Below are 25,465 nucleotides of genomic sequence, written 5' to 3'. Positions count from 1 at the left end.
CGACGACGCCACAGGTCAGTTCCCCTTTGCCTCTGTAAATCAGAAATTAATGTATATCAAGCTTAATACTGTACTACTCTCCAGACTTACTCTCTCCAGACTGCTGCGTTTTGGTCTTATGAAGCTTAATCTTAACAGATAGGTTCATTGATAAAAAAATAGTAACGGCGTAATGGAAATGAACCTTAACGGCGTAATGGAAATGAACATTAACGGGTAAAAAATATGGACAAATCTGTTAAGGTTGATTTCCAATCTGTTAAGATTAACCTATCTGTTAAGATTAAAAAAAAAAATAGATAAAGAAATTAATGGGCAAATGTGTTAAGAGACAAAATCTGTATTTGAAGATCTACAGATTGAATATTCAATCAGTTTCTGTATTTTAAGATTTTAATCAGTTTCAAAATCTATTTAATTAGTTTCAGTATTTGAAGATTACTTTTAATGGACAAATGTGTTAATTTATTTTGTGTTAAACCACAGATTTTGAAATCACAGATTTTACTTTTAATTCAAAATCTGTGTTAATGAAATCAATAGGGTATGTTACCACGTGGTTATGTAATCAACATTTAAAATTTGTGAGTATGCTAGTAGCAGATCCTCATCAAAATTGCCTATTTTTAATTCAACATTCAAAAATTGTGAGTATGCTAGCAGCAAATCCTCACTCATTCATTGTTATGTAATCAATAGGGTTTTTAAATATGTCAAAAATTAATTCAACATCTGCACTATCTGCACTCTATTTTATTTCTAACACAGATTTTGAAATATAATTGATCTGCACTCTATAAAGTAAATATGTTGAATTGATTTCATTGGTGTAACACAGATTTTGAAGATTACTCTATTTAATCAGAGGTTTGCCAAATGATTTTGTAACATAAGTTATTTAATCAGTCATGTGAACAGATAAGGTGTTTACTGGAATGTGATGAATTTTTTATTTATGTAGCTAAGATTTTATTTATATGGGTTTTCAGTTGCATTTTCATATGGATATGGAACCTGAGAATGATTGTGCTTGGAAGCCAAAACAGGGAATGACATTCGATTCTGAACAATGTGTGTATGATTTTTATAATACATATGGAGGAAGAATGAGGTTTAGCATAAGAAGGGATTTCTGTAGGAAGAACAAGATCAATAACCAACTTATTTGTAGACTTTTGGTTTGCAACAAGGAGGGATTTCGGAAGGGTGACAAACGAGACCCATTGTCAAAAAACCCAAGAGCTGAAACTAGGACCGGTTGTGAGGCTCGACTTTATGTCAAATTAGATGAGGGTACTGGGAAATATGTTGTCACTGATTTCAAAGAAAAACACAACCATGATCTTGTATCACCCGAGTGTGCCCACATGTTGCCGTCACAAAGAAAGATATCGACTACCCAAGCAATTGAGTTAGATTTGGCGGCACAATCTGGTCTTCGTTTAGGCCAGTCTTTTGAACTCATGGGTAGGGAAGCTGGTGGGAGGCAATGTCTTGGGTTTACAAAGTTAGATCAGAAAAATTATTTGAGAACCAAAAGACAACAAAGTTTAGCATACGGGGAAGTAGGCAATGTATTGCAATACTTTAAAGAAAAATCTTTGCAGAATCCTTCCTTCTTTTATGCTTTCCAGTTAGATAATGAAGAGCAAATAACGAATATGTTTTGGGCTGATGCACAAATGATCATGGATTATGCCCAATTTGGTGATGTTGTCACTTTTGATACTACTTACAAGTTAAACAAAGAACATAGACCCTTCGCGTCTTTTGTGGGATTCAACCATCATAGGGAAACAGTTATATTTGGTGCAGCCTTGCTGTATGATGAGACCGCCGAATCGTTTGTATGGTTGTTTCAAAATTTTCTACAGGCTATGTCAGGAAAGGCACCAAAAACGCTGTTCACTGATCAAGATGCTGCAATGGCTAAAGCCATACCCATCGTTATGCCGGACACAAGTCACCGTTTGTGTACTTGGCATTTGATGCAAAATGCATTGAAGCATGTTAATTGTTTGTTCCAAGATAAGGGGGTAAAGGGTGTACTAAATAAGTTCTTCTTTGACATTGAAGATGCAAATCAATGGAAGTTAGAGTGGGCAGAAATGCTTGATAAATATGATGCGCATGAAAACCATTGGTTAAAATTGACATTTGCGGTGAAAGAAAAATGGGGTTGGCCATATGTTAGATCAACATGGGCTGCGGGAATGAGTACCACACAACTTAGTGAATCTTTTAATGCTTTTTTGAAGGATTACATTCGTTCTGATTTTAACTTAAATGAATTCTTCATGCATTTCGAAAGGGTACTTTACGAGAAGCGATACAAGGAGTTAGAAGCAGGATATGCTTTGTGCCAAAGGTTGCCAAAGGTGAAAGCAACAATAAGAATGTTAATTCAAATGGGTAATGTTTACACAAAAAAGATATTTGAAGAATTTCAAAATGAGTACTTTCGATCAATTGAATCGGACATAGAAACAATTGAATATGGCGAGGCTAGTACCATTTACACAGTTGTTGATGTTGGTAACAAACATGCACGGAAAGTGAAGATGGAGAGGGATGGGTCATTGGGTTGTAATTGTACAAAGTTTGAAAGGGAAGGAATCTTGTGCTGTCACTCATTGAAGGTTATTAGAGACATATTGAAGATGAAAGAGGTTCCTCCACAATACATTCTAAAGAGGTGGACGAAACAAGCAAGAGCCGAAACTGTGAAGGACATTAAGGGGAATGACATTCAAGTGGATGTGAAATTCCAGCAAGCCTCGCGGTATAAGACATTGATGACCGCATTTAGAGCACTAGCAAGTAGAGCTGCTGAAACAGAAGAAACTTATGATTTTTGTGTTGCACACCTTGCTACATTAGGTGCAAATATTGAAGGCAAGTTAGGTGCTCTTTTTCGTGCTGGAAATGAAGTAAGTAATGATCATGACACCCAAAGCTTTGAAGTGGATTGCGAAGATGTGAATCATGTTGTGCAACCAAAAGGATTTAAGAAAAAACTGGCAACTAGTAAGGGCAAAAGGAGGGTAAAAGGTGGATTCGAAGTGGCGTTGATAGCGAACTCCAAAAAAAAATCCCGTGCTAACAGCTTCGCTTCGTCACAATCTATTGCAAGTCCAACAGTTGCACCTTCTCCATTATCTGTTGGAGGAGAGATCTATGTTCGTCAACATGTTCCTCCTCTTCAACCTCTTCCTCCCCGTCGTCATTTTCCTCCATCTTTGCCCATGGGTGGTAATTCTATTCCTCCGTCATTGATGAATCCCACATATCATGTAAGTATTACTACAATATATGTATGTTTTTTTATGGATATAATATGTGACTCAACCCGTAATTGCGAAGCGTAATATATGACATTGTTCTTTGCCAATTTGCAGGACATGTACGTAGTGCATAATTCAGTGCCAAATTTAATGCCGCAACGGTATCCTGCTGAACCAACATTCCAGTCACTACTTCAAGGTTCATATGGATATGACATTGGGTTTCGATATTCTCAAGAATCAAACAGTCCAATGTGGAGTCAGGTTTGTCGTTGATGTGTTTTGAATCTGTTGCTGAAATTTGTATTTGAAGTAGTTTTTTTTTGAAAATTTTTTTTTCCAATTAAATTCTGTGTTTCTCCATTTCAGGCCATGGACAAGCACAAAGACAAGCAAACTGCAGATGAAAATGGCATGCAAAGTGAAGTGATACCATCTCAAATTGTGAAGCAAACTCATGCTGAATTGGTGCACAAATTTTGATGTTGCTCAGAAGTGATGTTGAAATTGCTGTTCAAACTCCACTCCAATGTCTGTTGAAATTGTGTTAAACATGTGTGTTCAAACTACTGTTGTATGTGTGTTGAAATTCTGATTTAGTTTAATGAGAATGCTTGTGTTAAAATTCTGATGGTATGTTCATGGCTTCTTGACTGCTGGGAATGGTATGCTAATGATAGAACCAAAATGTGCCATAACATGTGTTGCATCTCAAATTGTGAAACAAACTATTGGTTTGGTCTGGTTTCGTATGTGCCATAACAAATTGTGAAACAAACAAATTGTGTTGCATCTGAAATGTGCCATAACAGATAGGTTCATTGATAACATTAATTGATAACAGATAATAACAGATAAGAGAGGTTCTGCTATGTTCTAGTCTGGTCTGGTCTGGTTTCGTATGGTCTGGTCTGCTTCTGTTCTGAATCTGCACTCAACAATGCTGTATTGGTTTGTGATTGTGTTTTGAAATAGTAACAGATAGGTTCATTGATAACCTTAATTGATAACAGATAATAACAGATAAGAGAGGTTCTGGTCTGTTGTGGTCTGCATCTGCTGGTCTGGTCTGCATCTTCTACTCTGGTCTGGTTCTGCTCTGCCCTGGTCTGCATGTGCTACTCTGGTCTGGTCTGGTCTGGTCTGCATTTGCTACTGTGGACTGGTCTGGTCTGCATCTGCTATAGTTCAACACAACCCTTGATACAATTCAAAATAGTATTACATAGCATAAATAATGGTTTTGTTACACAACAAAAAGGTATCAGATAGCAACAATACTGTTTTGGCACTAAATAATATCAGATAGCATAAATAATGGTCTGCTTTGGTCTGCTGGGAATGGACTGCTCTGGTCTGAATCTGCATCTGTTGTGGTCTGCATTTGCTACTCTGCATCTGTTGTGGTCTGCATCTGTTGTGGTCTACATTTGCTACTCTGCATCTGTTGTGGTCTGCATCTGTTGTGGTCTGCATTTGCTACTCTGCATTTGCTACTCTGCTGGTCTGGTCTGCATCACTGTTCTGGTTCTGGTCTGCATCATCTACAGATAATAACAGATAAGAGATAACAGATAACAGTAATGGTTCAAATGCCATACATTAATGGTTCAATGATAACAGATAATAATGATAACAGATAACAGATAATAACATTCATTGATAACAGTAATGGTTCAAATGCCATACATGGTTGGTAACACAGCTGTCTTGGTTCCATCATTCATTGATAACAGTAATGGTTCAAATGCCATACATGGTTGGTAACAGAGCTGTCTTCGTTCCATCATTCATTGATAACAGATAAGATTCCATCATTCATAACAGATAATATGGTACATTCATTGATAACAGATAACATTCCATCATTGGTTCCATCATTCATTGATAACAGATAACATTCCATCATTCATTCATTCATTCATTCCAAAATATGCCATACTTCATTCAGCAGCTAATAGATAATTCATTCATTCATTCGAAAATGTACCATACTTCATTCCAAAATTCATTCCATTCATGCATTCGAAAATGTACCATACTTCATTCCAAAATTCATTCCATTCATTCATTCGAAAGTTGAGGCCACAAGTTGAGGAAAATAGATAATAGATAACAAGCTAACAACTTCATGTACATACAAGCCAAAATGCTACAAACTTCCAAGTTACATCATAAAGTAGAAAATCGTAGCAAATACAATGAAGTACACCATCGCTTTGATATTCCTTTCCATCATTTGAAGCCTTCGACCATAGTTCGTTTCCATGGAATGAAGCCTCGTCCTGACATCGTTAAAGTCTTGTACTGTTACACCATCACAAGCTGTATAGTTCGTACGGATTCTGGACGTAACGTCTTCATCATCTTCATCCACGAACTTGAAGTAATTGCAATGGGGAGTGGGAGTCTTACTCTGCAATGCATGAGAATAAGTTAGTCGAAGAAGACAAATATTAATTTGACTACTAAACGAAGAAAACAGCTAGAATTACAAACTTACATATCTTGATGGGCAAACAAAGAACAAACGTCCTTCATTTCCATTCTCATTGGTTTTTACAATACGTATGGCAGCGGTTCTTCCACAATTGCACACTCTTGGTTGTAGTCTTATGTTGCTAATGTTAGAGGAAGATGCCATTTTTCAAAATCTGCATACATGACAAATATTTGAACCATGGTAGTTCCATAGAGGAAAAGGTGAAATCTGACTAAAGAGAACACCTGTGGAAGATGAAAATATTTGAACCATGGTAGTTCCTAGCAGTTTCAGGGATATACCCTTTCATTTTCACTAATATTCTTCTACTTGTAGCTCCTCTCCACACCCATTTATTCATATCATATTATTCATTCATGCCCAGTTGGACATAAGTCATTTCACTGTCACATATCTGGTCCAGCTGCCACAACCCTAACCCAACCCTCCCTCCCCTACTTTTTCATTTCGCAGTTTTTTTAATTTGTACTCAAATGAATGACGAAATCAGATACAATCTTCTTAACATGTAAGTGTTATAAAAATATATAATTCACTTAGCGTGGTAAGATTGTGTTCGATTCTAAATTCATCTCATAAAATAAAATAAAATAAAATAAAATTATATCAAATTCCGTAATCCGTTTCCATATTTCTCAACTATTTCTTTCATTTCATTTCATTCATAATTGCCATCTCTCTCCTGTGTGTGTATGGAAGAGAGAGAGAGACACTCAAAGAGAGGACCCCTGAGGCGGCCTTTAAGCACCCATAACTTTCTCACATTCCATCCATCCATACTGTTATTTTACTATTAAGCACCCATAACTTTCATTCATAATTGTGATTCACTATTTGCAAAATATCTATATTTCTATGAATAAATGAGTATTTACTTGTGATTACTTGAACACGAGAGTCTAGGGGTGGGATGCAACAAGTTGAGCTTCCTATCTACTTCAAACCAAGAGGAATTCTTTATCTACTTGCTTAATATATTCCTTCACCCACTTGATAGGTAACTGAATATTACTTTCCTCCTATCTAACTGAATATTGCTACAATGTATGATTTTAAGTAATGGTTCAGCTAAACCAAAATGTGCCATACTTAGATAATTACTTCAACTATCATATTGCCATAATCAGATAATTAGTTCAACTATCATTTCATACACAAAACAAACTAATTAACACTGAAAGCAAATACTCATGCTGAATTAGTTGCCATAACATTTCATACACAGAACAAACTCATTAACACTTAAAGCAAATTCAAAGCCCAAATGAACACTGATTTTTATTATTCATGTCAATGTTTCAGAGATTTGAAATCAAAGCCCTAATTTCTCAATCCCAAATCAAAGCCCTATTCAGAGATTTGAAATCAAAGCCCTAATTTCTTAATCCCAAATCAAAGCCCTATTTTCTGTTCGAATCCCTATTCGAATCAAAGCCAAATCAAACCAGTTTTTTCTGTTTGAATCTGACATCGAAGCCCCTAATTTTCAAATTTAAAACATATTTTCTCAATCTCAGTTCAGAGTTTCGAATACTAACCTGCTTCCTCTATGGTCTCAGAACCCAGTTCCTGGAAGTGGGTCGCCGGTGCCGCCGTCTGGGGGACTGGTCGCCGGTGAGAGTAGATTCAGTGGAGGGGGACGAGTGAGTGGGAGGAGTGCAAGGCGGAGTGAAACTGAGGAGTGAGAGTGATTCTCATACTATAGCGACGGGCGGGAACGAATAGAATAGAAATTGGAATTTTTTTTTTTTTTTTTTTTTAATCTCAGCCGTTGGATGTGCAACGGCTGATCTCAGCCGTTGCAAGGACGCATGCTCGTAAATCTTTGCAAGGAGAGGATCTGATCTCCATCAGTTGGGGCATAAATATAGTGTGATTGATTGATGGAATGAGATTTATATTGAATGATTAAAAAATATAAAAATAAATATAAAGTTTTAATTAATGAAAAGTACCATCATATTGCATCCTAAGAGTATCAAATAATTTTTCCTCACATGCCATGTCCTTCACGTGGTGCTGTATTCACCGTGAAGAAAATATAAATAAACTGAATAAAATTATCACATATATTAATGTAAGTTGAAGTATCGTTTTGGTACGTTTAAAAAAATTGTGCAAACTGGTTTTAGTTTATTTGTAAAAGATCAAAAAAAAAAAAAAAAAAAAAAACGTTTAGTTCAAATAAAATATTTAAAATTTTTTAAAACTAAAACCAAAATACATGTTTGTTAAGGTTTAAAAAATATTTTTTACAGTAGATTTGGTTCTGTGAAAAAATAAAATAAAATAAATGTAACAAAATGTAATTTTAGTTCCATTTTCTCCAAAATAAAAATTGGATTAATATATTAATTAAAATAAATTAAATTAAAATATAATTAAGGATTGATTTAATATATAAAATATAATTAAACATTGATGTAAAATATTATTAAATAAAATATAAAATAAATAATAATTAAGAATTGATTTAAAATATTATTAAATTAAAATTATATTAACATGTTAGAAATTACGATTAATAATTAAGAATTTAGGATGAATTGTGATCTTAAATATATTTATATTAAAATTAGATTAAAAAGTTAAAAATCACAATAAATAAGCAAATAGTTAGGATTAATTTTGATCTAAATTATAATTAAATAAAAATAAAAATAAAAAGTTAAGAATTACAATAAATAATTAAAATTTTATAATTAATTGTGATTAATTGAATTAATATTAGATATTACAAATTATGTATATGAGAGAGGAGAGATAAAAATAATAATAAAAAAAATATAGAATTTGAAGTTATTACAGTCATTTGACCATTATAATTTTTTATTTTTTTGATAAGTCATTTTACCTTTATAATTAACATTGTATTTTGATTTAAAAGCATATAAAAAATTTTAACTATATTTAAATAATAAGGATGAAATATTGTGACCTCAAATCATAATGAATTTTACTTAAAAAAATAAAAATAAATTAACAATTGTATTTTAATTTAAAATCACATAAAAAATTTCTAACTATAATAAGGATGAAATATTGTGACCTCAAATCATAATGAATTTTACTTAAAAAAATAAAAATAAATTAACAATTGTATTTTAATTTAAAATCACATAAAAAATTTCTAACTATATTTAAATCATAAGGATAAAATATTGTGACCTCAAATCATAATGAATTTTACTAAAAAAAAATAAGAGAAATGCGTGAAAGTTCGAAATTGCAACGGCTCGAATGCCCCGAATTCCAAAACGACGTCGTTTTGGTAATTTTTTTTTTTTTTTCCTCAAACTTGGTTTGAAAGAAAGAGAGAGAAACATAGAGGCCAAAGAAAGAGAGGAGGAAGAGAGGAGAAGAGAGGAAGAGGAGAGAAGAGGCGATGGCGGTGATGGCAGAGGAGGAAGAGAAGGAAGATCGACGGTGATGGCGGCGTAAGATCGACGGTGGGTATCGTCGTTCGCCTCTTTCAAACTGTTTTCTTTACTCCTTTTTTTTTTTTTTTTTTTTTTTTCTAGTAGATCTAGATTTGAAGATGAAGGGAAAAAAAAATTGTAGATGATGATGATGTGTTGATGAAGATGTTGATTCTCTCTATGTATTGATATTGTTGAAAATGATGATGTGTTGATTCTCTCTTTTTCTTTTTCTTTTTCTTTCTTCATCTTCATCTTCATCTTCTTCAGAAACTGTTGTGTTTGAGAGAGAGGGCAAGGAAGAGAGGAAAAAGGAAGAAAAAAAAAATTTGGGCCATTCGAGCCCTATTTTTTCGGACGACGTAGCACGACCAAAAAAATAATTAACGATTGTATTTTGATTTAAAATCACATGAAAGTTTTTTAACTTATTTAAATCACAAGAATAAAATATTGTGATCTCAAATCATAATGAATTTTACTCAAAAAAAATTATAATAATCGCAAGCACAATCGGTACCTCTTGCACGGACACAGAGAGAGAGAGAGAGAGAGAGAGAGAGAGAGTTCTACTACGTCATCATGAAATTTGTTGAAAATTGCTCGTTTATAAAACGTACGTAAACAAGATTTTTCTGTTTATGGTTTTCAGCCTAATTTAAAAATTGAGACTTATAATTTATAAATAAAGAAATTTATTAAACAAGTTTACATGTTAGTTTTTTTAAATATAAATAAAAAATTGTAAACAAAATGGTTGACCAAACAGATCTTAAATTTTCATATTATAATAGAATATTATCCTATATTTCATGCGTTACAACATATTTTTTTAAAAAGTAATTTATATGTACACAAAGAAATGCACAATAATAATTTACTAAAATTATAATTTGTATGTATTTAAATAAAAATTTTATGGCATAAAGTAACACCATAACATATAAGAGTTTTAGGAACAAACCTTTTTTTGTCTCTAAAAGTAAAATTTCTTTTACAAAAAATATTTGGAGAACAATTCCTCTTGCCGTTAAGATAGTCGTTAAAAAGTTGTCTCGAAAAATAAAAAATGGAGCTTTTAGTGCCAAAATTTTCAAAATGTCGCTAAAAATCAACAAAATAATTTGATCTTAAAAAGATTTATTTTTTAAGACAAAAATTTTGATCCCAAAAGAATAATAATTAGCCAATCAAGCCATAAGTCGATTTCTTAATCTTTTGTCTAGAAGGACAACTTTCTCTTGAATTCACCCTATCGGTCTATCTCTTGAAATCACTCTATCTTTTGAAATCACCAAATTTGTCCATTTGTTGAAATCTATCAAGCTTATTTTCCAATATGTTAAATTTACCAAACTATATATCTGTTAAAATGCGACATATGTCATTTATTCAACGTCCTATTTATTGAATATCACACATTCCTCTACCTCACCAGCACCACCGATTGTTGGCAGCCAGCCCCACCGGTGACTTTGTCGGCAATTTTTTCCGGCCCAAACGATATTTCCAGCATGTTCTAATCACCTAATAAGAATTTATCTTAGAATACCTTATACCCTCTTTAAATTGAATTTTTCACTAATTCTCTCATAATAATTAATCACTAATGTTTAAATTTTGTCCCTAAAAATATACTAATGACGCTTTTGACAATGAATATATTTAGTTCGTAAAAAGTGATTTTTTTTTTCTTTCTAAAACTTTAATTTGTTATAAGATCTCCGTCAAGGAATGGGATATGGTTAAGACACTCAATGAGTTTAGGATCCAAGTGGAATCCCAAATTACAAAAGCATGTCTTAGTACGCAGAAGGTGATGCCTAAGTTGATGAATGTGGTCGTGGAGGCCCAGAAGCATGATCAAGAGGTAGCCTACATCAAGGGACGTCTGGAATCAGGAGAACCCATGCCCGGTTGGGTAATTCACTCCGATGAGAGTTTAAGATACCAAGGCAGATTGTTTGTACCAAGCGACGAGTTACTTAGAGAAAAGGTACTGAAGGAATGCCATCATTCTGCAGGGACTAAAATGTACCAAGATTTGAAGAGGCAATATTGGTGGAATGGATGAAGATGGAAGTGGCTAAATTTGTAGCATGATGTCTGACATGCCAACAAATAAAGGCGGAACATCAGAAACCAGGAGGAATGTTGCAACCTCTACCAATAGCCGAATGGAAGTGGGAATACATGACGATGGATTTTGTGACAGGGTTGCCTAAGTCACCTAGAGGGCGCGATGCTATATGGGTAATAGTGGACCGCCTCACCAAGTCAGAACATTTATTACCCATCCAACAGAATGCTTTTATTATTTGAGGGGGATAGACTAATGATGCAACAAATCAACCAACACAATGGGAAGTGTAGATCGCCACATCAGGAAATTGGCAAAAACAAGCCCTCACGCGGAAACAGCAGCGTCATTACCCTTGTAGTCAACAATTCAAGAAGCTCGGGAGATTAGCTTATCTCCTTAGTCATTAATCGGGGAGGAATTCGATTCAAGAAGCTATTATTAGAAAGACCAATGGCGACTCTAGACAGAACGAAGAATAACATAAAAAGAGAAGATGATCTGAATGATTTAAAAACACGTTGCCAGCACTAGGACGTAATTTCCTACAACAATTTCGAGGACGAAATTTATTTAAGGGGGATAGGTTGTGAGGCCCCTGACTTTTTTTGTAAACCTTATTAGGTCCCTAAATTTTGAATTATTATAATAAAGCCCTTAGTTCGTCGATTAATCGCAAATTAAGCCATAGGACTGAAAACGCATCACGGGCGAATCCATACAAACCCTAATCGATTCTGGAAGCTTAGAAATCACTTCTAACACTCTAATATTAACTACTTAACTCTCAAATTTTAGATTAATCGCTCTAAACCTTAACTTTCAATTTTTACAGTCATCGTTCGGTTATTTACCTTTAAATTCAAAACAAGATAATACAAACTGAATTATTTTACACTTGAAATAGATACTTTAATTGAACCCAAGCCCGCACATTTTTATTAAATCACAAATTGACCCCAAACAAGTACTATTATATATTTATATATATACACTTTTACCCAAAAATCTTTTTTAATAATATATTTTACAATTTGCAAGATTTGTACAATATATATATATATATATATATATATATAACATGTCCATCAATTCACCATCACATGGCTTGCCATCATACCCCCCTAGACTATAATCATTGCACTTTAAAATATCTTGAAATCTTGGAGCAATAATGGCTTTGGTACCTATAAAGATTTGCTATATATATGTGCGTACTTCTAACTAGAAGATATTTACATTAGTCCTAGACCTAACTAGATCATAATTAAATACATCATTAAGGTTCTAATCCTTCTCATTTCATTACATTTAATGTGAAGCCTCGGAAAAATGTATTTTCTTTAAAAATAAAAAATAAAAAAAGCCTTACATTTGAATTATTTCCTTCCAGCCCCTCAGTTTCTTAAACTATTTCGAATCTTGCCAGATAGCATTTTTAATTTATATTGGAATAGGAATTACACTAGCCGGATTAGGTTCCCTAACCTAATTTAATTTAATTCTACATAAGTAAGGTTCCAATACATGAGTTTAATTCCAAGCCCTCACTTCTTTATTTAAATTCTAAATTTATCCCAAACTAGTACTTGTACCTTATACCTTGGTATACCATCAATCTTGCAATATATATATATAGGTACATATACACCTTGAGGGATGTGCCTAGGATCAAAATTAATTAAAATAACAACCCATCACACTTCCCCAAGACTATGATTAAGATATTCTAGGAAATCCAAACCTAGTGACATACACCTAGGTTGCAAATCTCAAAACTAGTTACCTTTCAACTAAAGATCAACTAATTGATGCCAAAACCTATGATTTAGCACCTTAGTTACTCCTATCCCCTTAGTTACTCCTATCCCATTTGACACCAACCAAAATCCTAGCTTTCCCATCCATTTTCAACTAAAGGGCTTTTATGTCATTTTACACCAAAATTGCCTATATATATATACCACACCCCCTAGCTTACAAACTCACACAACACACTCACTCACACACACATTTTGGTTAGAGAGAGAGAGGAGAGCAAGGAAGAGGAGTCTAGAGGAGGAGAGGGAAGAAGAAGAGATTTTCTTGTGCAAAGCTAGAAGGTAAGCCACCAACACAACCTTCTCTTCATTTTCTTTTCTAATGCATGTCCTTTTAAAGATTTTAAGTGATGTTTCAGATCTGTTATTATCTTGTTCTTATGTTAAAAATACCAAGATTTGAGTATTGTTTCCGTCTCTCTTGTACTTTTCCCATTTTGGCACAAACCATCTTCTTTTTGTACAAATCTCTCAACTTTTCAAGGGCACTCTTTCAAACAAATTTTCTGAGTTAAACATGTCATAGTTAGCATATTTTCTTCACAAAATAAATGAAACTTTCCCATGGTGGAACCCCCTTTTTATAAATTTTCTTGTTTTGGGCATTCTACCTTAAAACCTGTTTTTGCAGTCAACTTTCAAAAATTCCAGAAAAATGTACAAAAATATTCTGAACCTCTATTTTATGTCAAAACCTTCCGTTAGAAGTTAGATTTCAACTAAAATTGGTTTCATCGAAAACAATTGAGTGGTTTGCAAGAAAATCAAGTTTTCGTAACAGTCGACGGATCTGGGCAGATTCTGGACAGTGCTGAAATACTTTCTAAATAATTTAGAATCTGGAAGAGCAACCCCAATTCCGAAAAATGTTCTATAAACCAGATCGAGTCCTCTATAAACCATAGGAAGGCCAAGCCGGTAAAGGGTCTAAAATAGCTCTTTCATTTTAATCTTTATGCGATACTAAATCTGGAAATTTTTTTGTTAGGTGTGGATATCTTGTACCTTTGAGTTCATGAGAATGTTTGCAGCTTATAATCATATCTTGACCTGATAATATATGTGTCGTGGTTATGTTATTTACCTTTCTTAGAAGAATGTTTGTAGGTGTACGGGGAGGAAATAATTCTCCTTGTATAATCCTGTTGACCAAGTCCACGCTTCTCCGTACGACGTCGCTTTGTCACCTGAAAACACAAACGTGAGCTAGCCGGCGGGTGTGTGCCGGAAACCTCTCCGATGCCTAAGTCAGAAAACTTGACAAATAGACAAAGCTCTAAGTTCTCAGAAAGATTATGTTCAATTACCTCCTCCAAGGTGATGCTTGTGAGCTTTTATAAGTTTCTCGTGGCACAATCCTAGTAGGACTTGCACTTCTCCATGCAGAGTCCTCCTAGGATTCATTCTCCTAAGGATAATGCTTATCCTTTTACACCCTCCCCCACTGCTCAAACCAAGTGGGATGGTTTTCTTTACGGCCGAACTTCCTTTTGACCGAAGTAAACTTGGCTATACCGAGCCACAGAAGGCCGAACTATCCTTAGCTCGGTCTTCTCCTCCAACTCTTTACTTCGGCTGCCCTGTTCGTCCTTGATGCGCTTAGATCAAACTTCCAAGTAACAAGTTCGGACCGACCTAACCAATATAAGTCACGACCGGACTAATTCCGACACCGGCCTTCTTAGAACATACTGCGACCGGACTAACTCTGAGACCGGCCCAACTGTGAATTGCCTCCAGACCGGAGTAATTTTACTCTTCCTCGGGCTGAAGTAACGATCTCTTCTTGAGCCGGAGTAATTTTGCCTCCTTGGGCCGAAGTAGCTTTGTCTTCCCAAGGCCGGAGTAACTTTGCCCTTCTGGGCCGGAGTATTCTGTACGGCCTTTTTACCTAGTCCACTGCGTTTTGGGCCTCAAAACCAAACTCGAAGTTCGGCCCAATTTTCCCAAAAATTACCCTCTCAATTGCCCCTTAATTCCATCTGTGCAACATGATTGGGATTACCAGCCTTTTGGCCGAGCTAGAGTTTGTTACGCTTTTTCAGCCGAGCTAAAAAACCCTTTTAGCCTTTCCAGCCGAACTAAGTTTACCTCGGGTAACACTATGTCCGGTCAAAACGTCTCTTCAATCATAGCGTCTGTAACGCTTCCCATTCCAGTGACACGTGGCAGGTTCTGATAAGCCGTGGCCAACTGTTACGCCGTCCTGCAGAAATTTCGTACAATTCCCGCCTCTTTTTGCCGCCTTTTTTCTCTCTCCCTTTTCACAAAACAGCCTTTCTCTTTCTTGAAACACTTCACCTTCTATTCTTCACTTTCTCTTCTCCCTTGCTTCCTGAGTCTTTGAGTTTGCTGTGTACGTGCCTCCATTGCTGCCACCGCCTTCATCTCTAGCTTCTCTCTTATACAGGTAAGCAAGCCTATCCTTCTTGCTTTCTTTGTTTTCGTACTCTGCTTTCCATGCTCTGTATGTTTTTTGCAAACAGTTTGTCCATTTCTGTTTCGCTTTTGTACTTTTATGGAGAAACCATTAGAACTCTATGTATATGTCATATACCCTAGAGAAAAAATTTCGATTTTGATCCAGAATCACGTCCCAACCGAACTTGGATACTGTTTGTGTCATGTATGTGAATAGATTTAGAACATAACCGGACTAGAACTAGGAATATCAGTAGTTTCTTTTGACCCACTCTAGCCAAGATAGGATCACCGAACAAGCTTGCTCATACCGAACTAGGTACTTCGGTCTATAACCGAGCTAGGATTTTGGGGCCAAGCCGGCTTTCTTAGTTCTTAAACCGAACTCAGAAAGCCGCCCCTAAGAACTCAACCGAAGTAATTTTCCTCATACTGTAACCGTTTTAGGCCTTGGGACTAGACCAGCTTTCTTAGTTTTTTAGACCGAACTCAGAAAGCCGCCCCTAGACGTTAAACCGGTCTAATGTGCTCAAAACCGTGCTAACAAACATTCTGAAGAGCCGAGGTAGAACCAGCCCACTAAGCCAAAGTAGGATTTGTATATCTTGCTTATAATTTGTAGCGCGGTCCAATCGATCTGTGCTTAACCCCTTTGTTTTCTACCTTGCAGACTTAGGTTGCCCAGACACTCCTGCGTGTGCTCAACCGAGCTACTGAGCCAAATTTTTGTACCGAAATAATTTATTCGTAATTTATACAACAAATGGGTAAGTATAGATATTTAGTCGAAACCCCTGGTGGCATGGCCGAATTTAGGCAGGACTACCAGATTCCTGATGATGTCCAACTGGTATTGGCCAAGAAAGATGCTACTCCCTGGGACAATGAAGGCTTCGTCCCTTTTACCCTTCAATCCATAATAGAAACCGGACTACGGTTTCCTGTTCAACCGCTAATCTGCGAATTTCTTAGACAGACTAGGTTGTGCCCCACCCAACTGTCTACCAATACATATCGTATCATAATGGGAATAGCCGCATTAAATCATCAAACCGGACTAAATCTCGGCCTAGCCGAAATATTCCATCAGTATTCCATCGGTTCAAAGAATGCTGGGTGGGTATATTACCTTAGAATTCGCCGCCGCCGAGAGAAGATAATTAAGCACACTCCGGACAAAGATCTCAACGATGATGATTTCTTTTGGGTCTCTGGGAACTTTGAGGATTTTCAAGCTCAAATTCCTGGCCGACCTATAAATTGGAAAATGGGAGAGCCTGGTAATTTTACTTCGGTCTTCTGCTTTGTGTGTTATCTCGGTTGTTTAGTCTACTAGCCGAACTAACACTTGTCTTTTTTGCAGATTTCGCCCATCTCCATTCCTTGTATAGCTATCCTAACCTCGGCGTTTTGCGAGCCGTATTTCGGGTTAAAGAAAGAGATTGGGCCAAGCTTTTAAATTTCGAACCGACCTACCGTTACAGCGGTCGACGGAAAGCAAAGGTAACCGATTTTCTTCTCGAGGAAGCACCGGAGCCGGACCCAACTTTGCCCGAGATAAGACTTGTTCCATTAACCGCTGAGGAAGAAATGGCAAAGAAGAGCAGAGTCAGGGCCCTTCTAACTTCAACAACTAGAGCCGAAGTAACACCAACTACTGAGGTGCAGCCTGCCGTCGTGGCCCTTCCTTCACAACGGCCTTCTTCATCTCGCCCTTCAAAACGCGCCCGATCTACGTCAGCCGAACAACAACTTGTTGATGAAGTCGAAACCGTCCCCCAAAGTCCTCATCCTGCGTCCCAACCAGAGCAAACTGACCGAGCTCGTTCTCCGAAGTGGGCTCCGCCTTTGATCTTCAATGACCGAAACATCAAAGCCACTGATTCGGTCGTGGCTGAAAAAGACCACCAACTGGCCTTTAACCTGGCCAAAAGTGTGTGCCTCCCCAAGGACATGGAGCACCACTTGAAGCAACTGAACACCGAAATGAAATCAATTCGGTCTGATCCAAGTCCATGATTTTGGTAAGTAGCTCTGTCTGCTTTTTCCTGTCTAAATTTTTCTAACTTTCACTTCGGCTGAGATGGGATTTTTGTTTTGCCAGGCTTTGCAAAAGAACAATGTCACTTATAGGAAAGTCCAAGAGCTCCGCAAAACCACAAGGCAGGCAATGGCGGAAGCCGAAGCCAAGTCGGCCGAACTACTACAAGCCGAAAAGAGAATGGCCGAGCTAGAAGCAGAAAACGGCCGTCTTGCCGATCTAGTTAATTCGGCGGAAGCGGAGAAACAGAAAGCTGCCATCGTTATGAAGGACAAGTATTTGCGGGAGTTGGTGAAGCTTGAGAGGAGGAAAGACGCCGAAATAGGCGAACTAAGAAAAAACATGGTGGAAGCCGAAAAGGAGGGCTATAAACAAGGTTACAAGAAGGCCGAAGACGTCTACGTCAAACAATGTGACGCTGCAAAGGAGCTGTTCTTCAAATGCGGCTGGAGGGCGGCAGTGGAGAAGCTCGGTCAAGATCAACAGACCGAGGTCTTCAACCCTCCAGATTATTTTATACCGGAGTCCTTGGCGGAGTACGCGGCTGCTCTGCAACAACAGTTTTTGGAAGACTCTGACTCTGATGATGCCTCTGATGAAGATACTCCGGCCGAAAATGTGGACCAGCCAGTTCGGTCGGTGCCCACTGCTGAAGACCTAACTGTTGATCCTCCCAGTGGAACCGTAGCCGAAGTGGCTCAATCTAGTGTGAATGAGCTCCCTCCGGAGACCGGTCTTCAAGTTGATGCCGATGCGGTTTTCGACGCTGAAATTGATGAACTTTTCTCTTGACTTTTTACTTTTTCTCCTTTGTAACCGAACTAAGCCCCCTTGTAATGACTTGTCTTTCGAATGAAAATTTTACTTCTCTTATTCCGGTTATTGTGTGTATGCTTGCATTTGTAATGCCTTCTATTACTCCAAGTGTTATTTCGGTTTTTGGATGGTTAAACTATACTTACCAGCCAACCACTCCTTAGCCGACATAATTACTTCGGCTGAGGAGTATTAAGTGTTGGTTTAATCCAGCCAACCACTCTTCAGCCTTACACTTACTTCGGCTGAAGAGAAACAAGAGTTGGTTTATTCCAGCCAACCACTCTTCAGCCATACACTTACTTCGGCTGAAGAGTAACAAGAGTTGGTTTATTCCAGCCAACCACCCTTCAGCCTTACACTTACTTCGGCTGAAGAGTAACAAGTGTTGGTTTATTCCAGCCAACCACTCTTCAGCCATACACTTACTTCGGCTGAAGAGTAACAAGAGTTGGTTTATTCCAGCCAACCACCCTTCAGCCTTACACTTACTTCGGCTGAAGAGTAACAAGTGTTGGTTTATTCCAGCCAACCACTCTTCAGCCTCACACTTACTTCGGCTGAAGAGTAACAAGAGTTGGTTTATTCCAGCCAACCACTCTTCAGCCATACACTTACTTCGGCTGAAGAGTAACAAGAGTTGGTTTATTCCAGCCAACCACCCTTCAGCCTTACACTTACTTTGGCTGAAGAGTAACAAGTGTTGGTTTATTCCAGCCAACCACTCTTCAGCCTCACACTTACTACGGCTGAAGAGTAACAAGAGTTGGTTTATTCCAGCCAACCACTCTTCAGCCATACACTTACTTCGGCTGAAGAGTAACAAGAGTTGGTTTATTCCAGCCAACCACCCTTCAGCCTTACACTTACTTCGGCTGAAGAGTAACAAGTGTTGGTTTATTCCAGCCAACCTCTAAGTTAGTTTTTCCGGCCAACTTATAGTATTTGGTTATTCCGACCAAATGTCCTGCAGCCTGGATCCTTATCCTGGGCTTAGGAAGGGTGTTGGTTTAATCCAGCCAACCTCTAAGTTAGTTTTTCCAGCTAACTTAGAATAACATGTTTGCAATATACTTAAGTCTTGAAAGCTAATTTTTACAAAGAGTAATTTGTGCCAAAAAGAATAGCTCATTTTATTGAAGGAAGAGAAAATTACATGTTTAAAAAAGAAAAGCTAAAAGTAAAATAACTTGAGATTGGCCGTATTCCATGGCCTAGGGATTGCCTTGCCATCCTTGTCTTCTAGGTGGTATGCCCCTTTGCCGGCTAACCCAACCACCTTATAGGGACCTTCCCAATTGGGGCCTAACTTGCCGTCTCCTGGGACCAAGGTGTTTCCCATTACTTTGCGCAGTACCCAATCGCCAATTTTGAATTGTCTAGGATGAACCTTTTTGCTGTATTTTTTGATTAACTCTCGTTGGTATGCGGCGATGTGGACCAACGCTCTTTCTCTTCTTTCTTCTGCAAGGTTGAGTTCTAAGGCTATGGCTTCTCTATTTAAGTCTGGATCAAAATTTTCGCTTCGAATTGTGGGGAGGCCAACTTCTAGTGGGATCACCGCTTCCATTCCATATGCTAAGGAGAATGGTGTTTCTCCTGTTGATCGCCGAGGTGTGGTGCGGTAGGCCCATAAAACATGAGGAAGTTCATCCGCCCACTTGCCTTTTGCTTTCTCTAGCCTTTTCTTTAGTCCATCCAAGACGACTTTATTTGATGCTTCAGCCTGCCCATTTGCTTGAGGATACGCCGGTGTGGAATTGTAGAACTCTATCTTGTATTCTTCACAAAAGCTTCTGAAGATTCTGCCGTCCAACTGAGTTCCATTGTCTGAGATCAGTGCTTTTGGTATGCCAAACCGAGTGATAATATTTTGCCAAACGAACTTCTTCACATCTTTTTCTTTTGATTGATGCCAATGCTTCTGCTTCCACCCATTTTGTGAAGTAGTCTGTTGCTGCGAGAAAGAATTTTCTGCCACCGGGCGCTGTTGGAAGTGGTCCTACTATGTCCAAGCCCCACATTGCGAAAGGCCATGGGCTAGTTAAGGGTAGGAGTTCTCTTGCTGGTTGATGTATTTGGTGCGCGAATTTCTGGCATTTTTCACACTTCTTCACATATTTTTCTGAGTCTGCTTGCATATATGGCCACCAATATCCTTGCGAAATAGCCCTGTAGGCGAGCGACCTTCCCCCTTGATGACTTCCACATACCCCCTCATGTATTTCGAATAGGAAGGCTTCTACTTTGCTGGGATGAACGCACTTGAGGTAAGGCCCAGAGAATGACTTCTTGTATAATGCCAAAGATGGAGATAGCCAAAATCGCTGCGACTTTGCCCTTATTTTGTTGGCTTCTTTTTTCTCTGCTGGTAGGATGCCGTCTTTTAGGAACAGGATGATGGGATCCATCCATGAAGGGCCTAATTCAGTGCAATATACTTCTTCTGCTTCGGGGTCTTCTATACTTGGTCTTGGTAAGAAGTCGATGAGTAATGGATGAGGGATCGATGTATCTGCCATTGAGGCCAGGCCTGCTAGCTCGTCCGCTCGGCTGTTTTCCTCCCTGCCAATTTGTTCTATCCTTACCACATCAAACTTCTTGATCTCCGTTCTGACTAGCTCTTGGTACTTGGCCATTCTGTCATCCTTTGCTTCGTATTCGCCAGAAATTTGGTTTACCACTAGCAGTGAGTCACTGTATACCATTAATTCGGTTGCTTTCATGAAGTGTGCCGACTTGAGTCCTGCGAGAAGCGCCTCATACTCCGCTTCATTGTTGGATGCTGGGAAGCCAAGGTTGATTGCTTGCTCTATAACCAGGCCGTCTGGAGAGATGAGGACTATGCCAAGCCCTGCACCATGTCGGTTGGATGCTCCATCCACAAAGAGCTTCCACATCTCTCCAACGAATAGCTTCCAGCAAGTGGCAGGATCAGATGATGTCGTGAGGTCAAGAAGGGTGTTTTCTTCAAAGTCCTGGTTGGCTGTCTGCCCTTCGTCCTCTGTTTGAACTGCTGGTGAGCCTTTGTTTGGCTCCTCCTTGTTGTCCTTAGTATGGTCTGCCTTTATGCTTGATGGACTATCTTTCACTAGGGGTTGCGCTATTCCGGCGTCAACTTCCGTCCCTAGTTCGGTTGGATTACCTTCCACTAGGGGTCGCGCTATTCCGGCGTCAACTTCTGTCCCTAGTTCGGTTGTGTCAGTCAGGTCGACTGGGCAGATATGATGACTTCCAGGAGTAAATTCCGCGACGAAGTCCGCCAAAGATTGGGCTTTTATTGCTGTCTTGGGTTGGAATTTGATGTCGAATTGTCCTAACTCCACTGCCCACTTCAAAATTCGCCCACTAAAGTTCGCCTTTTCAAATAGAGCTTTTAGTGGAAAGGCCGTGAGGACAACTATGGTGTGGGCATGAAAGTAGTGCGCCAATTTTCTGGATGCCATCATTAATGCTAATGCTAGTTTCTCCAATGGTAAGTACCTTGTTTCGGCTCCCAACAATGTCTTGCTGACATAAAAGATGGGCAAGTGTTGTATTCCTTCTGCACGAACCAACACTGCGCTGACTGCGTGTTGAGAGACTGCTAGGTACAAAAAGAGTTCTTCACCAGGTACTGGAGTAACAAGTAGTGGTGGGGAAGACATGTATTCCTTCAAGCTTTCCAGAGCTCGGTCGCATTCTTCATCCCACTCAAACTTGGCCTTTAAAGCTTGGAAGAACGGTTGTAGTCTGTCCGACGATCTGCTTATGAACCGGTTGAGTGCAGCCGCCATACCAGTAAGATGCTGCACTTCTTTGACTGAGTTTGGTCTCTCCAACTCCTGGATCGCTTTGATCTGAGAGGGGTCGGCTTCTATACCTCGGTTGGTCACCAGGAAGCCCAAGAATTTGCCAGATCCAACTCCGAATGCGCATTTGGACGCATTGAGGCGTAGCTTGTGTTTCTTCAGGATCTGGAACATCTCGCCTAAGTCTTTCAGATGGTCATTCTCATCCTTGCTTTTGACCACCATGTCGTCGATGTACGCCTCCATTGTTCTGCCTAACAATGGTTCAAACATCTTGGTGACCATCCTTTGGAATGTCGCCCCTGCGTTCTTTAGGCCAAAGGGCATGACCTTGTAGCAATATAACCCCCTTGGTGTTGTGAAGGAAGTGACCTCTTGGTCTGGTTCGTGCATGGCGATCTGGTGGTAGCCTCTGTATGCATCCAAGAAGCTAAGTCGGTTATGTCCTGCCGTTAAGTCTACCAGTTGATCTATCCTTGGTAGAGGGAAGCTATCTTTCGGGCACGCCTTGTTGACTGTTTTGTAGTCGACGCAGACGCGCCATTTACCATTCTTTTTTGGCACTACGACGGTGTTGGAGATCCATTTTGGGTAGTGCACTTCCCTTATTGCTCCTGCCTCCAGCAGGTTGCCCACCTCTTCTGCCACTATTTCGGCGTGGTGGAGTGCCGATCTGCGTGTACGTTGAATGACTGGTCTGGCGGATGGGTGGACATTGAGTTGGTGACTGATGAAGTTTGGATCAATGCCTGGCATGTCGTACGGTGTCCAGGCAAACACTTCGATATTAGAGGTCAAGAATTCCATGACCTCTAATCTCTCAGCGCTGGACAATGATGAGCCAAGCAAGAAGAACTTATCCGGGTTCTTCTCATCTATTTTTACCTCCACCAAGTCTTCCACCGCTTTCTGATCAGCTTCTTTGCCGACGTCAGCGAATAGTTCATTACTCTCTGGTTCTTCCACCGAATGAACGTATCCTTTGGCAGCTCGGCTTCCATTTGCTGTGGCGAAGCATTGTTTTGACATGATCTGATCGCCATAAACTTCTTCGATTATATCGGCGTCATTGGGGAACCGCATTACCTGATGATATGATGACGCTACCGAACGGATGGCATGCAGCCATGTTCTGCCCAGGATGATGTTGTAGGTGGAGGGGACCTTCAATACCCAGAACTCCACCTGTTTTGATACACTTCCTGCTCTGACTGGAAGGATTATTTTGCCGACAGGCCACTCTGGCATGGAGTTGAATCCAATCAGGGGAGAAACTGCGGGTGCCAAGTCTTTGTCCTGCAGCTTTAGTTGCTTGAATGTGTCGTAATACATGATCTCACATGAACTACCCTGGTCAATCAGAATCCGCTTGACGTCAAAATCCTTGACTCGGAGAGTGACAACCAGGGCATCATTATGGGGGCAGTAAATTCGCTCCAAGTCCTTATCCGAAAAGGACATGACGTTTGTTGCCTCTGTCCTCCCCTTCTTGATGGCGGGTTGGGAACTTAATACTTCCCTAAAGTGTTCAGCCTTCTTGATTGAACCTCTAAGCTCGCATACGCGCTCAGGTTCAAAAACTCCATGAATTACATTGATAATGCCTTGCGGTGGTGCGTCGTTTGGCATTCTGTTGGGTTGGTCATGATCTTGGGGGGCCGGTTGCGCTCCTCCTTCAATGTATTCGTCCAAGTGGCCTGCTGCCACCAATTCTTCTAAATGCTGTCTTAGGGGCGTGCAATTCTCAGTTCGGTGCCCCTTTTCTTTGTGGAAGGTGCACCGTGATCTGTCGTCGTAATTCTTCTGAGCTTCCCCAAGCTTGGCTGGCCACTTGACAAAAGGCTCATCCTTGATTTCGCTCAGAATCCGATATATTGGTTTTTTGAACACCGTGGTTATGGCAGTGCGAATTCTCAGCCATCTTTTGTCTGGGTCTTCTCCGTTATCTCGTCTGCCACGTCCATTTTTGTTACTTCGGTCCACCGTATTAACCTTTGCTGAGGTTTTCTTTTCTGGTACCGTGGCCGTACTTGTTTTGGCTTTGGAACGTGCGCCATCTTCTTCTACCCTGATGTGTTGATGCACTCTCTCCATCAGGGCTTCCATGGTGAGGGGTGGCGTCATTGTAATTGAATCCCTTAGTCTATTCCCTACTGGTAGACCTCTTTTATACTGCGCAATGGCTAGATTGGTTGGGCAGTCTCCAATTTGGTTGAATGTCTCCCAGTAGCGACTGTTGTAAGATCTGAGGGTCTCTTTTTCACCCATGTCGATGGAGAGTAACTGGTCTATCTCCACCGGTGTTTTTGTGTTTGTCCGAAACCTTGTCACGAACGCTTCTGCCAATTGGGCCCAGGAGGCTATGCTGCCCTCTGGGAGCTTTTCGAACCAAGTCAAGCCTAGGTCACCAAGACTGGACGGGAAGAGTATGCACATTAAGGCCTCGTTTCGCCTGTACACAGCCATGACTTGGCGAAAGTGGCTTAGGTATGAATACGGGTCCGTCTTCCCTTCATATGTATTGAATTTCGGCTGAAGGAAGCCTGATGGTAGGGGCGCGTTTTCGATCGCTGGGACAAACGGCGAAGTCTGTAGCCTTGCCAATGCTTTGTCCGCTGGTTCGTAGGCCGGTCGCGGTATTGGCATTCCAACCTCGACGCTTCCATGCGTTCGAGGAGCCAACCGTTGTAGGGCCGAAATTCGGTGTGGATCCTTTGCCCTGGCATCTTCCTTGCATCGTGCTTTTTCTTCTAGCACGGTTCGTAAGTCGGATGACCTGGGTAGCTCGGTTTGTCTGGATCTGGTTTGGTGTGAATGTGAAGGCCAATACGTGCTTCCTTCAGTGTATGATCTTTCGGATCTCGTCCTTTCAGACCTGGAGTGACGAGTTCTTGAAGATAAGGAGTGAGTGTCGCCTGTCCTGAGGCTTCTGCTCTCTCTTTGGGAAGGTGTAGTATTCCTACTACGACTCTCTGAGTGGCGAGGGGGCGTCTTGTGCTTGCGCCCCTCTCCTGTCGCCACATCTTTGGTCTTCATCTGGCGTTTCAAGGCCTCCATGTCCGCCGCCATCCTCCGAATCAGTTCATCCTGTTCCTTTACGCGATCTTCCAGGACTTGAGGATCAATCCTCCTCCTTTGCCTGTCGGGACTTTGAGAGTGACGAGGGCTGCCATTCCGCCTTCCCCTGCCGCTCCTCCTGGAATTATGTTGTTGGGGCTCCAAGTCCGCCATGGGAGGGACAGCAGGTAATCCCTCACGCCTTGCGCCCCCTTCTGGAGTTAGTCCGTCGA

At 39.6% G+C, this 25,465-nt stretch overlaps 2 protein-coding genes across 2 annotated transcripts; both read left to right on the top strand.

Moving 5' to 3' along the window:
* Positions 1–1,007: 1,007 nt before the first annotated feature.
* LOC114261873 (protein FAR1-RELATED SEQUENCE 5) lies at positions 1,008–1,828 on the top strand. Its single transcript, XM_082895424.1, has 2 exons — positions 1,008–1,738; positions 1,816–1,828. The coding sequence occupies exons 1-2, from the start codon at positions 1,008–1,010 to the stop codon at positions 1,826–1,828; spliced, it is 744 nt and encodes a 247-aa protein (XP_082751550.1).
* A 5-nt stretch (positions 1,829–1,833) lies between these two features.
* Positions 1,834–3,909, top strand: LOC145803274 (protein FAR1-RELATED SEQUENCE 5-like). Its single transcript, XM_082896566.1, has 3 exons — positions 1,834–3,293; positions 3,399–3,548; positions 3,654–3,909. Exons 1-3 carry the CDS (start codon positions 1,878–1,880, stop codon positions 3,765–3,767), a joined length of 1,680 nt encoding a protein of 559 aa, XP_082752692.1. The 5' UTR covers positions 1,834–1,877; the 3' UTR covers positions 3,768–3,909.
* Positions 3,910–25,465: the final 21,556 nt, after the last annotated feature.

This window comes from Camellia sinensis, chromosome 11 (assembly GCF_055761805.1).
Source record: "Camellia sinensis isolate YWXY chromosome 11, ASM5576180v1, whole genome shotgun sequence".
NCBI lineage: Eukaryota > Viridiplantae > Streptophyta > Magnoliopsida > Ericales > Theaceae > Camellia > Camellia sinensis.
The sequence above is the reverse complement of the archived record's forward strand: the minus strand, read 5'-3'. Positions and strand labels throughout refer to the sequence as shown.

What these genes read in the sequence shown, in the direction of transcription:
- LOC114261873 (XM_082895424.1), top strand. Translation starts at nt 1,008, where the DNA reads ATGGAACCTGAGAATGATTGTGCTTGGAAGCCAAAACAGGGAATGACA.
- LOC145803274 (XM_082896566.1), top strand. Translation starts at nt 1,878, where the DNA reads ATGTCAGGAAAGGCACCAAAAACGCTGTTCACTGATCAAGATGCTGCA. An exon ending in TGATGAATCCCACATATCAT is followed by an intron (nt 3,294 to 3,398) that starts GTAAGTATTACT and finishes GCCAATTTGCAG; the next exon opens with GACATGTACGTAGTGCATAA. An exon ending in ACAGTCCAATGTGGAGTCAG is followed by an intron (nt 3,549 to 3,653) that starts GTTTGTCGTTGA and finishes TCTCCATTTCAG; the next exon opens with GCCATGGACAAGCACAAAGA.